At 37.4% G+C, this 17150-nt stretch overlaps 1 protein-coding gene across 1 annotated transcript in view; it reads right to left on the bottom strand.

The window, feature by feature from the left end:
* The window catches only part of SDHAF3 (succinate dehydrogenase complex assembly factor 3), a 52821-nt gene extending 35875 nt beyond the window's left edge, over positions 1–16946 (bottom strand). The window contains exon 1 of the mRNA XM_066239672.1: positions 16663–16946. Coding sequence (XP_066095769.1) covers positions 16663–16836 — 174 coding nt within the window. The 5' untranslated portion in view covers positions 16837–16946. The remainder of the gene's footprint in view (positions 1–16662) is intronic.
* Positions 16947–17150: the final 204 nt, after the last annotated feature.

Here is a 17150-nt window from a genome sequence, read left to right as displayed (position 1 = left end):
CGAACCCGGGTCCCCCACACGCCAGGCCGACGCTCTACTGCTGAGCTAACCGGCCAGGGCCAGTATATGTGTTTTAATAAGAACTACAAACATTAAACACAATGCATCTGGTAGCTAACTGTCTTGAAAAATCGTGAACTCCAAAAAAAAACAAAGATTATATCTTGAGAAATTTTTACCATTACAAATTATCAGTGTCTAGGGTGGTACATAAAACATGGTAAGCATTTAATAATTATTTACAGAATGAAGGAATTTCTTAAATTAAGATAGAAAATGTCAGAGAAGACTTGACAGTAATAAAGCAGGCAGTAACAAAACAGTCAAGAGAGCAAGAGATGGCCGTTCAAATTCTAGGCAAATTAACATGAAAGAATGCATGTTGAATCAATTCTTTAATTTCTAAAATAAAGTCAAGTAAAAGTACACATTTTGGGCTTCATACATTTATTTATATATAATAAAATAACTGCACTCCATTTCCCCTAAACTAAGTTATTTGAAAAAATACACATTTACCAAAAAAGTACTTAAAACGCCCCTCAGGGGAAATTTATAAAACCTTCAAAAAAGGGTTATAATACAAAAAATAGGAAAAAATATGTGTTCCACTTTTAAACTGGTAAAAAACATTTAAAATATTATAATGGCAACAATATATATCAGACATTAAAAACATGAAGATTGCTAGCTGAAATATGAAAAAAATATTATTTCAGATAAAACTGAAATATAGTTTTGACTTTTGTCTTTCCAGATATAAGGATCTTCTGCCATCGTGTGGAAATTTTTGAAATTACACAAATTCCTGTACCTGACGAGAGTGCTTCCCTATATTAGAAAGGATGACTCCAGTTACAAGGTAAACATTCTTAGACTTTAGTGAAAGTGATCATGCACTATTGTTCCTGGTTTCTCTTCTCTTCCTAAGAGAAAACTGGTATTCATTGTAACTTAAGGAAACTGCACAACGCTCAATTTCTTTCTTGTTTTCAAGACTAAGCAGTTACGACTATTCTAGGTTTCTGCCAGTTCATGATCTTAAAAAATTTTTAATAATGTTCCCTTATCTCTCCCCTACCTTAGGCTCTTTAAACAGTTTATTAAACCAAAAAAAAAAAAAAAGAACAATAATATTAAAGCACTTCAACTTGTCCTGAATAATTAGGAACCACAGCTGCCTGGTATAAGTTTTACTAAGATCAAAAGCTTACTAATAGCTACACAGTAAAATAGTAATAAAAAACCAGAACAGTTACTCATACATTCAAATGTCTAGTGACTTGACAGTATATCTAGATAAAAACATGAAATAAAATAAAATGTTTGGAATGAGCCTAGTACCCTATGAAATACAATACTAAAATATCATATATTTATGAAATACAATTTAAGAATTTCCATAATCAGGGTAAAGGTTTTGCTTAAACTAGTCATCTTTATAAAGACTATATTAAGCCTGACCAGGCAGTGGCGCAGTGGATACAGCGTCAGACTGGGATGCAGAGGACCCAGGTTCGTGACCCTGAGGTCGCCAGCTTGAGCGTGGGCTCATCTGGCTTGAGCAAAAAGCTCACCAGGTTAGACCCAAGGTCGCTGGCTCAAGCAAGGGGTTACTTGGTCTGCTGAAGGCATGCGGTCAAGGCACATATGAGAAAGCAATCAATGAACAACTAAGGTGTTGCAAAGAAAAACTGATGATTGATGCTTCTCATCTCTCTCCATTCCTGTCTGTCCCTATTTATCCCTCTCTCTGAAGCTCTCTCTGTCCCTGTAAAAAAAAAAAAAAGACTATAATTAAGACATTTGACTGGTTATCCAACTGTGGACATTAGTATGATTGGTCTTTATCTGAAAACTAATCACACATTTTTTTTTCCTTAGGAAAAAAGACAAAGATTTGCTCAACATCTATTATAAACAAAATACTGTCCTAGAAGCTTCCAAGTACACAGTTTTTGTCCTCAAGGAAGTTACCATCTACTAGTGCCAAAAAGGATGTATACAAATGACCATAACACCGTAGAAAGCATTAAGTACAAAAACACAGGAATGTTTTAGAAAATTAGAAGGCATAGAGTTCTGTTTTTTATTGTAAGACTTAATCAAGAAAGAGTTGATAGTAAAGGCTTAGAGTTGTTTGAAAGACATTTTAGGATTTGGCTATACAGAAAAAGACAGAAAAACAGTAGAATCAAAATAACGTAAGGCCACATTCAGAGAATAATGCTCAGATGAACATAGAATACATGCAGGAATACTGAGCTGTAGGATAGGAAAAATAGATTTGAGTCATATTTTGCACAATTTTGAATTCCAGGTTAAAGACAAATTAATGGGAAAACAATGAAGGTTTGAACCAGGGCAATGATTTAATCAAAGCTGTATGTTATGAGCTGCCAGTTACAACAGACGAAAGGCAAGATTATTTATGAAATCACTACAAACATCCAAAGGTAATAAAAATGGAGACATCAGGTCAGAATTCTGATACAGTAAAAAAAAACAATCAACAGGATTGGGTAACTATTTGGATATGGGAGATAAAAGAAGGCAGAATTAAGAATAAAGAAATTATAATTTTGTTTTCAGCATCCTCAAAGCTTTTAGAAATCTTGCCTCCTCCTTCCTGTCAGCCTCCCTCCTCTCTCACACTAGAGCTAAAATAGCTAACATTTATTGAGAATGTATTATGTGCAAGGCAACTATTACACATGTATTATTTTATTTAATCTTTAATCTTAGAGGAAAGTATTGTTGGTATTCATTCCCATTTTACTGATAAGGAAACTGATGCTTGAAATGGTTAATCAAACCACTCAAAGTCACATGGTAAGTGGCTGGCCATCAACCAATGTCAGCTAAATATTTAAGAGTTAGCTGATAATAGTTTAAAATGGAATCTCTCACAGAAATTATTTTAAAAAGATCCTCAAAAGGAATGGCAGGTGATGACAGTGTCGCTATATTAGGTAGAGAACTGCCTGACCATAAATTCAATGACTCAGGGAAAGAAGTCTTCCTCCTGTACTCACACTACTCATCATTTCCCCACTGCCAATAGATCACATTCTCAACTGCTATTCTTTAGGGTACGAGTCTTATTCTATCTTATACAGACTTATAGCCCTCTTATAAACTCCTTCACAGCACTGACCATGTATTGATCTCTGTATCCTCTGAAAAGTAGTAGGCACTGAGTAAATGAGTGAACAAACTCAGCTGGGCTGATCCCTGACACAGCGTGACCAACATCCTCACACAGGTCAAGGCCTACATGTGGAGCAGCATCTCCACTTCTCACCTTGAACTTACTGCTGAAATCTCTGCTCCTGATTCCTTGCTTAATAATGTTCTGTGGCTTAATCCTGAGACTGAACTTGTTAAGGTCATGGACAAATGGCTGGGCATGCATACACACATATGCACGCGCACGAGCGCGCACACACACACACAATCTCAGTACACTTCCAAGGGTTCCCTAACCCACTGACTTCCTCCTCAGTTATCAAGGAAAGGCTATAGTTTCCGTGGAATCTAAGAACACCCATGTTAAATCATGAGCGGATTCTCCTTTGACTGACTCTCCAGGACAGTACTCTGTGCAGGGAGTCTGAGAGATGAGGTCAAGTTCCTAATGCTGTCAGCTTTAATTTGTATATTCTTTTCCAGAGAAACAATATAACAAATAGTAATTAGCTCCCCGAGAGCCCTGCAGAAAACAAAGTCTATTTAACCACAGTGGAGTTAACATATTATACAATGACAATCACATTTTCCTTTGTCATTATAAATCTACCATATTTGATACATTATGAACTAACTATCTGTTTATGGTTAGTTCTAATTAACAATATCCAAACTAAAAGGAGAGTGAATAATCATTAGTATCTTCCCAGTATTAAACGAGCTTAATAAATTGGTATATGTCATATTATCAAAGTACAGTAAGTAGAAAGCTAACAAACACATCATTAAAAGCAACATATATACCTACTTCTACAACTACACACTGAGAGAAAGTAAAAATTTTAAAGAAAATCAAATTAAGATTTTGTATTCCAGTTATGCTTTTAGCGAAGAAAAGATAAAACTACTAAATGTTTAAATTTTGTATAACTTCACACTAGCCCTGTTACTATTTAAGAAAATACAATTTAAAAATATACTTCAACCTTAATATATGAACCTTTGCCACCCCTTAATTTAGGGTATAGAGCATATTTTTACGGCATTTAGTTCTTCACATCAAACAGAAATTAAATCTTCTTTTCAGACACATGCATTGACAATTGTAGATAAACCCTATTTAAAACATATCTGATGTATGCAAACACAGGTTTGCACAAAGAAACAAATTATGGGCTGAATATTCACTTTATGAAAGGATTCACTAAAGAATTTCTTTAACTACTAAGCTTGCTAAAACTTAAAATAGTTAAAAATGTAAAAATCTATTTATAAACAGCTTTTCAGAAACACATTCAGTATAAAAGCAGTTACAAACCTATCAAGCTTCAAAAGTTCCTACTATTTACAATCTTCGTCCCAACAGCTTGACAAACCTAGCAGGTGAAACTAATAGATTAAATACAATGGCTGAAAATGGCATAAAAATGTATATTATAGCTGTCCTTAAATATCTACTTTTCTACCTGTCCTAATAACCATGACACCCGAGAACCAGCGAGCAGAGCCCGCGGCACCCCCTTCGTGGAGACAAGGAGCACAAAGGAAGAAAAGTGCAGCGATCCCCACCAGTGTTGCAGGGTTTGTTTCTGCTTTTTACTTGTGCAGTTTGCTGAGAAGTGCTCTGAGATATATAAGACAATGTCTGGGGAAGGGAAATCCAAATTTGATGATCCTGAACTGGAGTATTTTGGTCCAACAAAAAGAAGCAGGAAGGATCCTAATGGCACCAAGTGGCCATCTTCCTGTTCTGTTCAGAGTTCCGCCTAAGATCAAATTCACAAACCCTGCATCTCTACTGAAGACCGAATAGAGGTGGAGTAATCTGATGGCAAAAATGCAGCCTTACAATATAAGAGGATGACAGATATGAGGAAGAGGAGAGGGAGGGGGTTAAGGAAGACAGGAGGATGGAAAAATAAAACAAAGTATCTATCTCAACATGAATTCCAGGATAGGGAAAGCACCATGATATATGGCTTTGAGGTGTCTCTAACTTCCCTAGATTTCATTACAAAATTAGAATATAATCATATTACAATTTCCAAAAGCAGCTGAGAAATCTGAAGTGAATTACATGAGTAGCTAAAGATATTATAAGCATCCTGAAACTGTATCACACTTGTAAATATTTCCATTTAAAAGAAGTTTCTTACTCCATGCTCATCTTGCTCTTAGCCTTGTAAAGGCATTTACAGATAGATGTTCATGGAATATTTTAAAAGTGATGTTAACTCTGATTATTACTTAGAAATCCTGAATTATCAATTGCACATATCTATAGCTTATAGCAGCAATTCTCAACCTGTGGGTTGCGACCCCGGTGGGGTCGCCTAAAGCCATCAGAAAATACATAATGCATATCAGGTATTTACATTCCGAATCATAACTGTAGCAAAATTACAGTTATGAAGTAGCCACCAAAATTATTTTTTGGTTTGGGGTCACCGCAACATGAGGAACTGTATTGCGGGGTCACGGCATTAGAAAGGTTGAGAACCACTGGCTTATAGAATGAGTAACAGATAAACTGCCAAAGCTCCACCTGGGAAGTGTGAGGCAGTAAACAAGCCTTTTTTGGAAGAATCATGATTCACACAAGGTGCTGTGAAGCCAGGCCCAGTGACACGCTGAAGTTGTGGTGGTTTTGTCCGTGTGTATACATGGATTTGCCATGCCATCTGCTGCCACTCGTTTAGAAGTGGGTGGGAGTTCCTGTGAGACGTGTGTAGATTTTTTTATTCAGTAGCATTTTTAAACAAACAATAGACCTCTTCATCTTCAGAAAAGTAGTCACTGGTTCAAAGTCCAGAAACTTTTGCTACTTAAACACACAAAATAAAAAAAAGAATGTTGCATATTGTATGTTTATAATGATGAAATGTTTTAAAGAAAATAAACTATTCATTTGTATATATGTAAAATCTATCCAGATAAAGCATAAATATTTTAGTGTTTGAGAGCTTAAAAATGAAAATTCAAGTTTTAGAAATGATTTAAGTTCTAGTGATTTAATAGTTAAAAAACAAAAATTTGTAAATAAGAGAAATATAATCCTCCCTTGGGAATTAAGCTAGTTAAATCAACACACAATGAAAAGTATCTGAGTTCTCTAAGGTCCAGAGGACAAATTAAGTAGCGTAATTCTTTAACACATTAATAATAATAATACTAATAGTTTGATAGAAAGAAGGCGCCTAAAATAAAGTAGTAGAACGGCAAACTTGCCAATATGTGTCAGCGCCGTCCGGGAACACGCAGCAGCGAGCAGGCCTGTGGTGTTCTCCCGCGCAGGCGCAGACGCAGTGAGGCCGGATGAAAATCTCTCATGCCTATCTGTTTCCTGTTATTTTAATTCTAGCTTTACCCAGCAACCCTCTAAACACCAATTCAGTTTCCCAGAAGGCTTAATAGTAGTCCACAATTCCTTACTTGCAATTCTGAAGTCAAATTAGTTTCAAAAAAACCAAAAGCTCTTTCAGAACTTACCTGGCAGCAAATCCTGACCTAAAATAGACACAAAGCCTTTATTTACTGTTCTTAATATGAAGAGTCAAATGTTTATTGCAGAAATATAAAATATTTTATTACAAAGTAGACCACCCCAGATTCCATTGGGCGTTTCTTAAAATGCAGTAATATGCCTTACTATCTTTCTAAAATCTAAAAAATTCTGAATTTTGAGACATCTGAATGAGAGTTCCCAGATCTACATGTGAAGATTCTGACTCCCAGAAAAGGAGACCCTCTACTCCAGCCCATCCCCCACCCACAGAAATGGGTAAATCAGCATTCCGGTTTATACTGCAATATTATATACATTCAGTGAGTGTGAATCTGATGCCAATATCTGACTGTCTCTGTGTACTGGTAAAGTCTAATTGCAGGCCTACACGATCAATTCCCAGGACTTATGATCACAATCCCGAGTGGCACGTGCCTACCAAGAATTTCTTCCAGAAGACTACTGGTTTCTAAGCCACTAAGTGAGCCTGTTGACCAGTCTTCCATCCTCTCTGACTGACCTGTCAGGAGACAAACCGACAGTTAACCAATCTCCCCTTTCAATCCTACCTCACTGCCAGCCTGGCAACCTTCTACACTACTTAGAACAGGGGTCCCCAAACTAAGGCCCGCTGGGGCATGCGGCCCCCTGAGGCCATTTATCCGGCCCCCGCCGCACTTCTGGAAGGGGCACCTCTTTCATTGGTGGTCAGTGAGAGGAGCATAGTTCCCATTGAAATATTGGTCAGTTTGTTGATTTAAATTTACTTGTTCTTTATTTTAAATATTGTATTTGTTCCCGTTTTGGTTTTTTTACTTTAAAATAAGATTTGTGCAGTGTGCATAGGGATTTGTTCATAGTTTTTTTTTATAGTCCGGCCCTCCAACGGTCTGAGGGACAGTGAACTGACCCCCTGTGTAAAAAGTTTGGGGACCCCTGACTTAGAAAAAGATGAAAAGTGAAAATACAATTGATTTTTAACAGTTATTAGGTAGCAACTTAATTTTGATCATATTAGGTTATTAGAGAGTCAATCAACAGTATTTAAGTATGGCCCCTAAGAAACAAAACATGAGAAGATTCTTCATGCTCCTGTACCAGATGGAGGGTCCCGCTGATTCTTTGGCCATCTCAGTGTAGAGTCCTAAGAGACTAAGTTTTCCAGAGGTCAGGTAAAAAGAGTAGTTTCGTTTTGAGTCTACACATTTTTTTCAGCCATTCTTTTTTTTTTTTTTTTTTTTTTAATAAATTTTTATTAATGGTAATGGGATGACATTAATAAATCAGGGTACATATATTCAAAGAAAACATGTCTAGGTTATTTTGTCATCAAATTATGTTGCAAACCCCTCGCCCAAAGTCAGATTGTCCTCCGCCACCCTCTATCTAGTTCTCTGTGCCCCTCCCCCTCCCCCTAACTCTCTCCCTCCCTCCCTCCCATGTCCTCCCTCCCCCCCCCACCCTTGGTAACCACCACACTCTTGTCCATGTCTCTTAGTCTCATTTTTATGTTCCACCAATGTATGGAATCATGTAGTTCTTGTTTTTTTCTGATTTGCTTATTTCACTCCTTATAATGTTATCAAGATCCCACCATTTTGCTGTAAATGATCTGATGTCATCATTTCTTATGGCTGAGTAGTATTCCATAGTGTATATGTGCCACATCTTCTTTATCCAGTCTTCTATTGAAGGGCTTTTTGGTTGTTTCCATGTCTTGGCCACTGTGAACAGTTCAGCCATTCTTTATAGTTTTCAATATACAGGTTTATACATCCTTTGAATTATCCCTAAGTACTTCATAGATTTTGTGGTAAGTGGTATTTTTAAGTTTTAATTTCCCAGTTTTCACTGCAAGTACACAATAGTTAATTTTTATATATTGATTATGTGTCATACAACCTTGCTAAACTGACTTATTCCAGATTTCTTTGGGAGATTCCATTCGATTGTCTACATAGCTAATCATAGTTTCTGTCAATGAAGACAGTTTTATTTCTCTTTCCAAGCTGGATACCTTTTACTGCTTTTTCCTTACTTCAGTGACCATTTACAAAGTTTAATAAATGTCTACACATTTCTACTTTTTTCATTTTATTCATTTATAAAATTCAGCAAGAAATTATATAAAATATATAGCTGACATTACTTATAAGTAAGTCTAAGTTTAACCTACAAAATTTAAAAAGGAAAATTAGCAAACGTAGTTATAAGGTACTAGTATTGGATTCATTGAATGTATCAGATGCCTCAAGTGCTTTGTGACACAAAACTGGTAACAAAAATACTGAGTATATTAAACTGCGTTTTTTAAATAACGTCTATTGGCTTTCTTATAATTACTAAAGTACACATGGAATTTTGCAGAGTACCTGGAAAATGTGAGGTACAAAGAAGAAAATGACATCCTTAATCGTATCACCCAAAAATAAACATTGTTTCCAATTATATCATGAGCAGTTTTCCATATCACGAATTCTCCTAAAACACCATTTCTAATAGCTGCATATTAACCCACCATCATATGGCTATGCTCTAATTTCTTTCTTCTTCCATCACTGGACATCTATAGTGCTTTAAATGTTTTACTTCTAGCATATACATGCAGCATAGCAATTAATATCTTTGTGTATAAACCACAGAATGACCTCTTATGTGAGGTCATTTTGCCCATTCTTCTATTAAAGCTGTGTTTTTCCCTATCCAAGCAAAATAAACTTTTTTATACTTATGCTATCAATCACATAAAATATTAATCCCAAATATACTCTATTTGCCATTTTATTTTAACTATTTTTTAATCCATAAGTTATAAATTTTGTGTTAATTATAAGTATTACAATGACAAAATATACTGTATTTTATTATCCATTCTATTATTATAATAACTTAGAGCTCTAAATCTAAGAGAAAAGGTTAAAGAGAAAAATCAATGGTGCTAATGCAGAGTGTAAAGTGGGTTAAACCATCTCCTAATAAAATTGTATCTTAGAGGTAAAGAGAATGTTTTGGTCCACCCCAATATCAAGGGGAAAATATTATTTCCCCTACTTAAACAACTGAGGCACCAAGAAACCTTCCAAAAATTACAAAGGAAAAATATATGTGCTTGACTAGTAAAACAGCTTGTTATACAGCAGCAATTTCCATTCTTGTTATTGAAAAATATCCTTGTGAGAGGAATGTGTAGTAGTTAGCATTGGAGTCATAAACAAAAATAACTCATGGCTTAAACACAACTTAAACATTTATAATGCTAGAAAAACTTAAGCTTTCCTTTCCCTTAGGAAAATTAAAAAATAGAGAAAAAAATCATATATACAAATAAATTGTACAAGCAAACAAGTAAAATTCAAAGAGAAAAGTCTATAATCATTTTACACTGTGAAAGCTTAATAGTTTTTGGAAAATAAATTTCCAAAACCTTAATTCGAATTTCACGAGGTAAGAGCACAGGATTTTTGTCTACCTAGCTGTGTGATACTAAATATTTTATTTTATAGGCCTTAGTTTCTTCATCCTTAAAATGAAAGAACTGCAGATTTCCAGCCCAAAGTGGCAGACTGCAGAAATCACAGCACATTACTTCCTCTCCCTTCCAAAACCCCATTGAATTGATACTAAAGAAATGTATTAACTAAAAGAATAATCCTTAATGACTAAAGAACAAGAGTGGAGCCATTAGCAGCCAAGAGATTCAACAAATTTTTCAAGATGGAAAAAGGAAATGTAACAAAACAGCTCAAAAAGAGGAAGCCACAGTTTAGAATATAAAACAGAATATGGCTGAAGATAAAGCCAAGTGGCCAAAACCAACTGAACACAAACACCAGGCAGGTAAGGAAATCAGAACGGAGGTCAACGGAAACTCTGTAACCCAAACGGCAACGTTCCAATCAACAAGCTACCTACATGCAGAGTTCCCAGTCAGTTCTATTGCTTTGCTTGTAAGCATGGACAGATAACCAAATTCAAAAGATATCTGATACATAAAAGAGACCAAAATAAAATTCAAATGTCCCCAGAAGAAGAGATAAATTAATAAAAAATATGTTGCCCTTTATAAACCCTCCTACCCTAATTTTTTAACCACATGCATACATTAGCTTTGATTTTTTTTAAGTTTAAGTGCATTAACTGAAAATAAAAAATGAAGAGTCTACTAAAGCAATGTGGATCTCTCTTTCAGTCAATTCTAGTACTCCTTATTAAAATTTCAGACATTATAATGCAACCATAAAATATATTTCATAAAACAGTAAAACCAGTAAAATTAATGTTGTGCATATATAATCCTTTATCTTCTTAAATTCTGTGCAAAAACTTATTTTAAAACTACCTGCAATGTATACACACATACAACACACACGCATACAGATCTGTTTTAGAACATAATCATTAGCATATTCATATTATCATGTTATTACCATTATTTTAAATCTGTAAATGCAAATAAATTTTAAATCAGTTAAAAAAAAGAACATACTTCTGTGTTCCAGTAACACAGTACAAAGTCAATTATATATGCAATATTAATCAAATATTGATAATATTTTTTAAAACACCTTAAGTTACTTTATACATAAACATTATTATACCATATCTCATGACACCAATAAAAGTTCTTAAAATCTTCACTAACAATTTAAATGCTTCAGAAGTGGGAAAATTAGAACATTTTATGTTCCAAGGATACACTGTTTCATATGCTCTCCTTCATCCCTTTTCTATCATTGATTAAGGACCACAACATGGCTAAAATTTTTTAAAAGGTAAAGCGTAATGCAGAAAACATACATGTGTGACACATCACCATTCAATAAACCATCACAAAAACACCACACCGATTAACATGCAGAATAAACAGTACAACTGAGAGGTCCCAAATGACTAGCTCATAGTTGGTGGATATATCCCCCACACACATAATCTGTCTTACTGAACAGAGAGGTAATTCATTCCTTTTCTCCCCCAACCTAAAATACAAACTACAAATCAGGATATTCAAAAGCAACAAAATAAGGTCCTCAAATTAGGTAAGAGAGGCATACAATTATAAAAACTGCAAAATACCTATCCAACCATAATTATACTCAGTTTAAAAAAACCTTTAAATATAGGTGACATGCAACTTAATCATACATTTTTTATCTGATGGTCCACTTCAAAGTCATAAATAAGAAAAAGATGTCCCATGTGAGTTACAAACAAGTGATTATGTTAAATCTGAAGTACTTCCTCCTCTCTAAAACAAATACAACAAAATAAAACAAAAAAATAAATGTTATGAGATCTAAACTATCACACAAATCTAAAGAATTAAACATTATCAAGAAGGAAAAAAGTATGCTCCTTTGCAGAAGTAGTCAGAAACAACTAAATACAGAAGAGAATAGACAAGTACCAGCATTGTACTAGCTTCATTTTTTTTACTCCTAAATGTTAGTGGCCTTTGACCACCTTCCCCTATGTAATACCCAACCTGGATACATTCATCCACCACCTGCGGACCACCAACTACAGATAAGGAATTTCAAATCTCTATCTCCAGCCACAATCTGTCTCTTTTAATATCAGACCAATGTAGAGCTCAGAACATCTCCACTTGACTGCTCCACCAGAATTAACACAAGATGTACCACAATGAACCTCTTCCCCACCTGCTCCTCCTACGTACCTATTTTGGTTATGGTATGTTCTAAAACCTGAGCTATTCATTCTATTTCCTCCCTCCTTTCCAATCCTCTATCAGTCACCGAGACAAGTCCTGTTCTGCTTTATAAAGGGTGACACCTACATCCACTCTCTCTAGTCTCGACACCTGTCTTGGTTCAGGCACAAATATAGTTTGGATTACTACATCTCTTCTAACAGTTCTCCCTACCTTCAGTCTGGCTCATTTTCAATCATTCCTTCATTTTCAATCATTTCTTTCTAGAATATAATTTGAATCATTTCCACCAATGCTTAAAATCGTTTAACAATTCAAAATAAAAACGTAATCCTTAGCAGAACAGCCTGTCTCTTGCTACCTCTTTTGTTTTATCTTTCCTCATGTCCCTCTTTAGTTTTATCTTTTCCTAATGTCCCATACACGATAAGTTCCAAACACATCACTGAAGATCCTGGGAAAAAATTATATTGTATCTTACCTCAATATCTCTGCATAAGTTATTCCTTTTTTCTAAAAAGGATTTTTCTTGACACTTTCACGACTCAGTTCTGACATCATATGTGGCCTTCAATTTCCTCCATTCCCTCCTTGCTACCCTCGCATTTAAGAGACACCTTTTCATGCTATTAATTGTGGATTATAGTCTACTAAATTTTAGACATCAGGAAAATAAAATACAATTATTATCCATTCTGTGTCCCACATACATTGCACTTTACCTGGCAATAAGTGATCAATAACTATTTATAGAATGTTTAAGCCTTTTTGTTTTTTCCAGAAACAGAACTTCCACTACAAACATTCCCCAACAGACACAGAGCAAAGCAGCTACTTAAGAAAAACAACAGAGACCAGTTAAGAAAGCAATAGACATAAACAAATGGGACAGAAAAGGGGGAATGAAACACAGTCTCTTCAGAGAAAGCTGCTCACCATTTCCTACTCTGTGTGTCATATTCTGTCACAAATGTGTTTTACTTGCTATTTACAATAATTTTCAACATTTATTCTGACTTCCCAGAAAATAAGCGGTGAGAACTCCTTCTCTCCATAACCAGGTAAACACAGAGAGAAGAACGGAAAGCATTACCTAAATCAACTAGGCTTCAAAACTGAGCCTAGTTAAACTTTTAAAATGCCATAAGTGGCCCTGGCCAGTTGGCTCAGTGGTAGAGCACAGGCCTGGCATGTGGATGTCCTGGGTTCAATTCCCAGTCAGGGCACACAGGAGAAGTGCCCATCTGCTTCTCCACACCTTCCCCTCTCACTTCTCTCTCTTTCTCTCCCCAGCCCCCTCCTAGACCCATTGGAGTGAGTTGGCCCCAGTGCTGAGGATGGCTCCATGGCCTCCACCTCAGGCACTAAGAAGAGCTCAGTTGCTGAACAATGGAACAACGCCCCAGATGGGCAGAGCATCACCCCCCTAGTGGGCTTGTGGGATGGGTCCCAGTCGGGGTGCAGCTGGACATCAGTGAAAATGATCTCATATAGTTACTCAACTCCCATGGCAAAGAACTAATCAATGAAGACTATGAACCAGATAACAGCATTTAGGAAAGAAAACAGGGACCTAAAACTCTAAAACCAAAAAAGTTTTCTACAAAAGATTTAACGGATTCTTTTTGTCTCACTGAAGCAGGAACAACTAACTTAGAGGAGCAAGATCCTGATACTGAGAGGTTCATCAAGGTTTACTGTACAGTTAACAAAGGCCTGAGATGCTACGAGGCCATTTATAACAAGCAAAATAAAAGCTCTGTACAAACCCCCTTGATGCCTACTTCAAGCAACTGACTCCAGCAATAGAATCAAACCCTGACTCTAACACCATTCCCACCCTCTCCAACAAGTCCAACATCTTCTGCATCATCCAAGATTGTTTAAGGTTGTATTTGAAAATGTTAGGTATTTATATGCACAGAAACATAAAAATAAACACTATGGTAAGACAAACATCTAAGTTGTATTTGATAGGTAAATGTAACTGTTCAACTCACAAATAGATTCAACTAAAGAACAAGCCTAAAGATCCCACCTCATTCTGAACCTGGGGACTGCCTATACTAATTTCAAAAGGGGAAATAACTTCATAGTGGAAAAAAACCTGGAAGAGATCGCCTTAACCAAGTGATAAGTCATTGATATCATGTATAACCCAGGGACTGCCTTATTAATTACAAAAGGGAAAACAGCTTTATAGTGGAAAAACCTGGAAAGTATCACCTTAGCCAAGTGATCTTAGCCACGTGATACATTACAACACCAGTAATGTCATTGATATCATATGCCCTCTGAAATGATGTATTGAGAAGGGCACATCGCCCTTGTGGTATCCTTCCCAGTAATGCTTAACACCAACCTAATCAAGAGAACACATCAGAAAACCCAAATTGAGAGGCATTTTCCAAAATAACTGACGAATACTTTTCAAAAAAGTGTCATGAACGTGATATATAAGAGACTGAGGAACTGTCAGGAAATTAAGGAGACAGCATGACTAAAACAATGTAAGATCCTGGGTTACATTAAGAACATCAGTGGAAATACAGGTAAAGTGTAATAAAGGCTGTAGTTAATAGTACTGTAGCAATGTTAATTTCTTAGTCTTGGTAAATGGTTATATAAAATATTAATATAAGAAGAAGCGGAATGTAGGACGTATGGGAACTCTTCACTGTCTTTGTAACTTCTGTAAGTCTAAAATTATTTTAAGAGTTAAGGGAGAAAAAAATAAGCTGAATACCTGATACCAAGCCTCCTGGGTAGAGCAACACATTTTTTACTTAACCATTTTTTTAATGCCTCTCTTTCTCCTCCAGCCTACTATTTATACTGAGTTCCTATTTTTTCTCTAAAAAGCTTCCAAATTCTTATACTTTAGGACCTCTCAAAGTGCCTTTAGGTCTTCCCAACACAGAGCCAGACCCGCCTTACTGTCCTGCCACAAACTGGCCTGGCTTAAAAGATGTCACTTGAACACCTTAATATCTTATAGTGTCATTGCCAAGTAACAATTTACAGAGTGCTTTTAAGTACATTTACATATGAAAATTTAGAGGTGCGTATTGTAAGTATTGTTATTTCATAGATAAGGGGAGAAAAAGACAAAGAAAAATGAAGTGATCTGAGATTTAATAAATGCCAAACTCTGAACTTGAATCCAGTTCTTCTGATTCCAGGACCAAGATACCATATTAAAAGATACCAGTTTGCATTTAAAAATATTCAACTTCCCTGGCTCCAGACAGGCTAATTACATCTAATACACATGATATTTAGGAAAGTCCTAAATTTCACCCTTGTCTTAAATGTCCTTCTTACAAGCTTCAATGATTCTACAATCAGGAATTCTGGGTTTCAGCGACAAGGTTCTGTGTTCACCCTGACTTTTAAGATTTTTTAAAAACAGACTTCAGTCACCTCTTAAGCCATCAACATTTTAGGCTGAAGAATCGCTTACTTCTGTGTTTGTACAAACACTACTTCATGCTTTCAAAAACCTGAGATGTGGCTCTAATCTACAATTCCATTCACCTCCTGTATCTATCTGCAAATGAGAACTAGGGGCAATTCTGCAGGGCCCCCAACCTCACGAAATACTCTGAATATCTCTTTCCTTCACTTAAATAAAAGGGGGGAGGGAGAAAGGGGGTTAAATCCTAATGCATGTGTCTGCTTTAAATTTAGTGCAATGATGCAGGGCAATGTAACAAAGTAACAAGACTCAGGAGAAACCAACTTTCACCTGACTTCACTGACCAGCATTTTTCTCCTTCAACGCTTGCCGTCCCCCAGGCTTACCTGATTTCTGTATCAGTCAACTGAGAACATTATTAAGACCCGTTAAGGAAATATGGAAACAAGCCTCTAAGTCTTAAAACTTAGAGGTAAGGAGAAAACCACTAGTTTGCTAACAGGCGCTTGCTCCGTGCAAGGCACTGGAAGGGACAAAAGCTCTTTGCGTACCTGACAGTGATTTATTCACTTTTGTCCCCTCCCCTCCTGCCCCCTCCAGCGCCTGGCACGGGCAGGAGCGCGAACAGATGTCATGCATTGCAGGCGCTGGTGGAGCGGGATCTGCCCCCGCGCGGAACCCGCGGGACAGACGGGCTGGAAGTGTGACTTAGGGAAGTTCTGTCCCAACAGCTTTGCGCTGTTTGATTCAAACAAAACAGGCTGCCGCTGCGTGGGACCCGGAAAAGCCAGCTGGGACAGGCGGTCTCTCACGGGGACAAACCGGGACACCTTAGGGACTCCTAGGGTGTGGGGCGATGTAAAGGGGGCAGTCACTTGCCTCCCACTCCTGCAAGAAACGCCGTGCCTCGTCGGAACCAACCGTCTTATGTCTCCTAAACTCGTCCTTCACGTACTGGTCGCCAAGGGCTTTGAGGTCTGGGGGCAGAGCCCGGTGCAGAAGCAGGATGCGCCGGTACAGGGCCCGGACACGCGAGACGTGTGCGGCCGGCATAGCGCCGCGCGTGGACCGCAGGCCACGCCCGCGCGAAGGGACGGCGCGTGCTAGCACGGGCCAGGCATTAATGCGCCCAAACCCGGGCGGAAGAGGGCGCGCGACCTTCATCCGGTCTTGTCCGCTCTAAAATCAGGACCATCCGGAAACCCGAGCGGCGGCGGCGGGCGGAGACGGGCCGGTCGCCGCCTGGGCGGGGCGTGGCTTTTGTGGAGCCGCGGCAGCGCGGCGACTGCGGGAAGGCTGCGCCCGGGTCCGAGACGGCGCTGAGCCGAGGTGAGGACCGGCGCGGGCCGGTCGTCACGCCAGTCACA

The sequence above is a fragment of the Saccopteryx bilineata genome, chromosome 7, assembly GCF_036850765.1.
Source record: "Saccopteryx bilineata isolate mSacBil1 chromosome 7, mSacBil1_pri_phased_curated, whole genome shotgun sequence".
In the NCBI taxonomy this organism is placed as follows: Eukaryota; Metazoa; Chordata; class Mammalia; order Chiroptera; family Emballonuridae; genus Saccopteryx; species Saccopteryx bilineata.
Note: the sequence above shows the minus strand (reverse complement) of the source record. Positions and strands in the feature narration are given on the sequence as shown.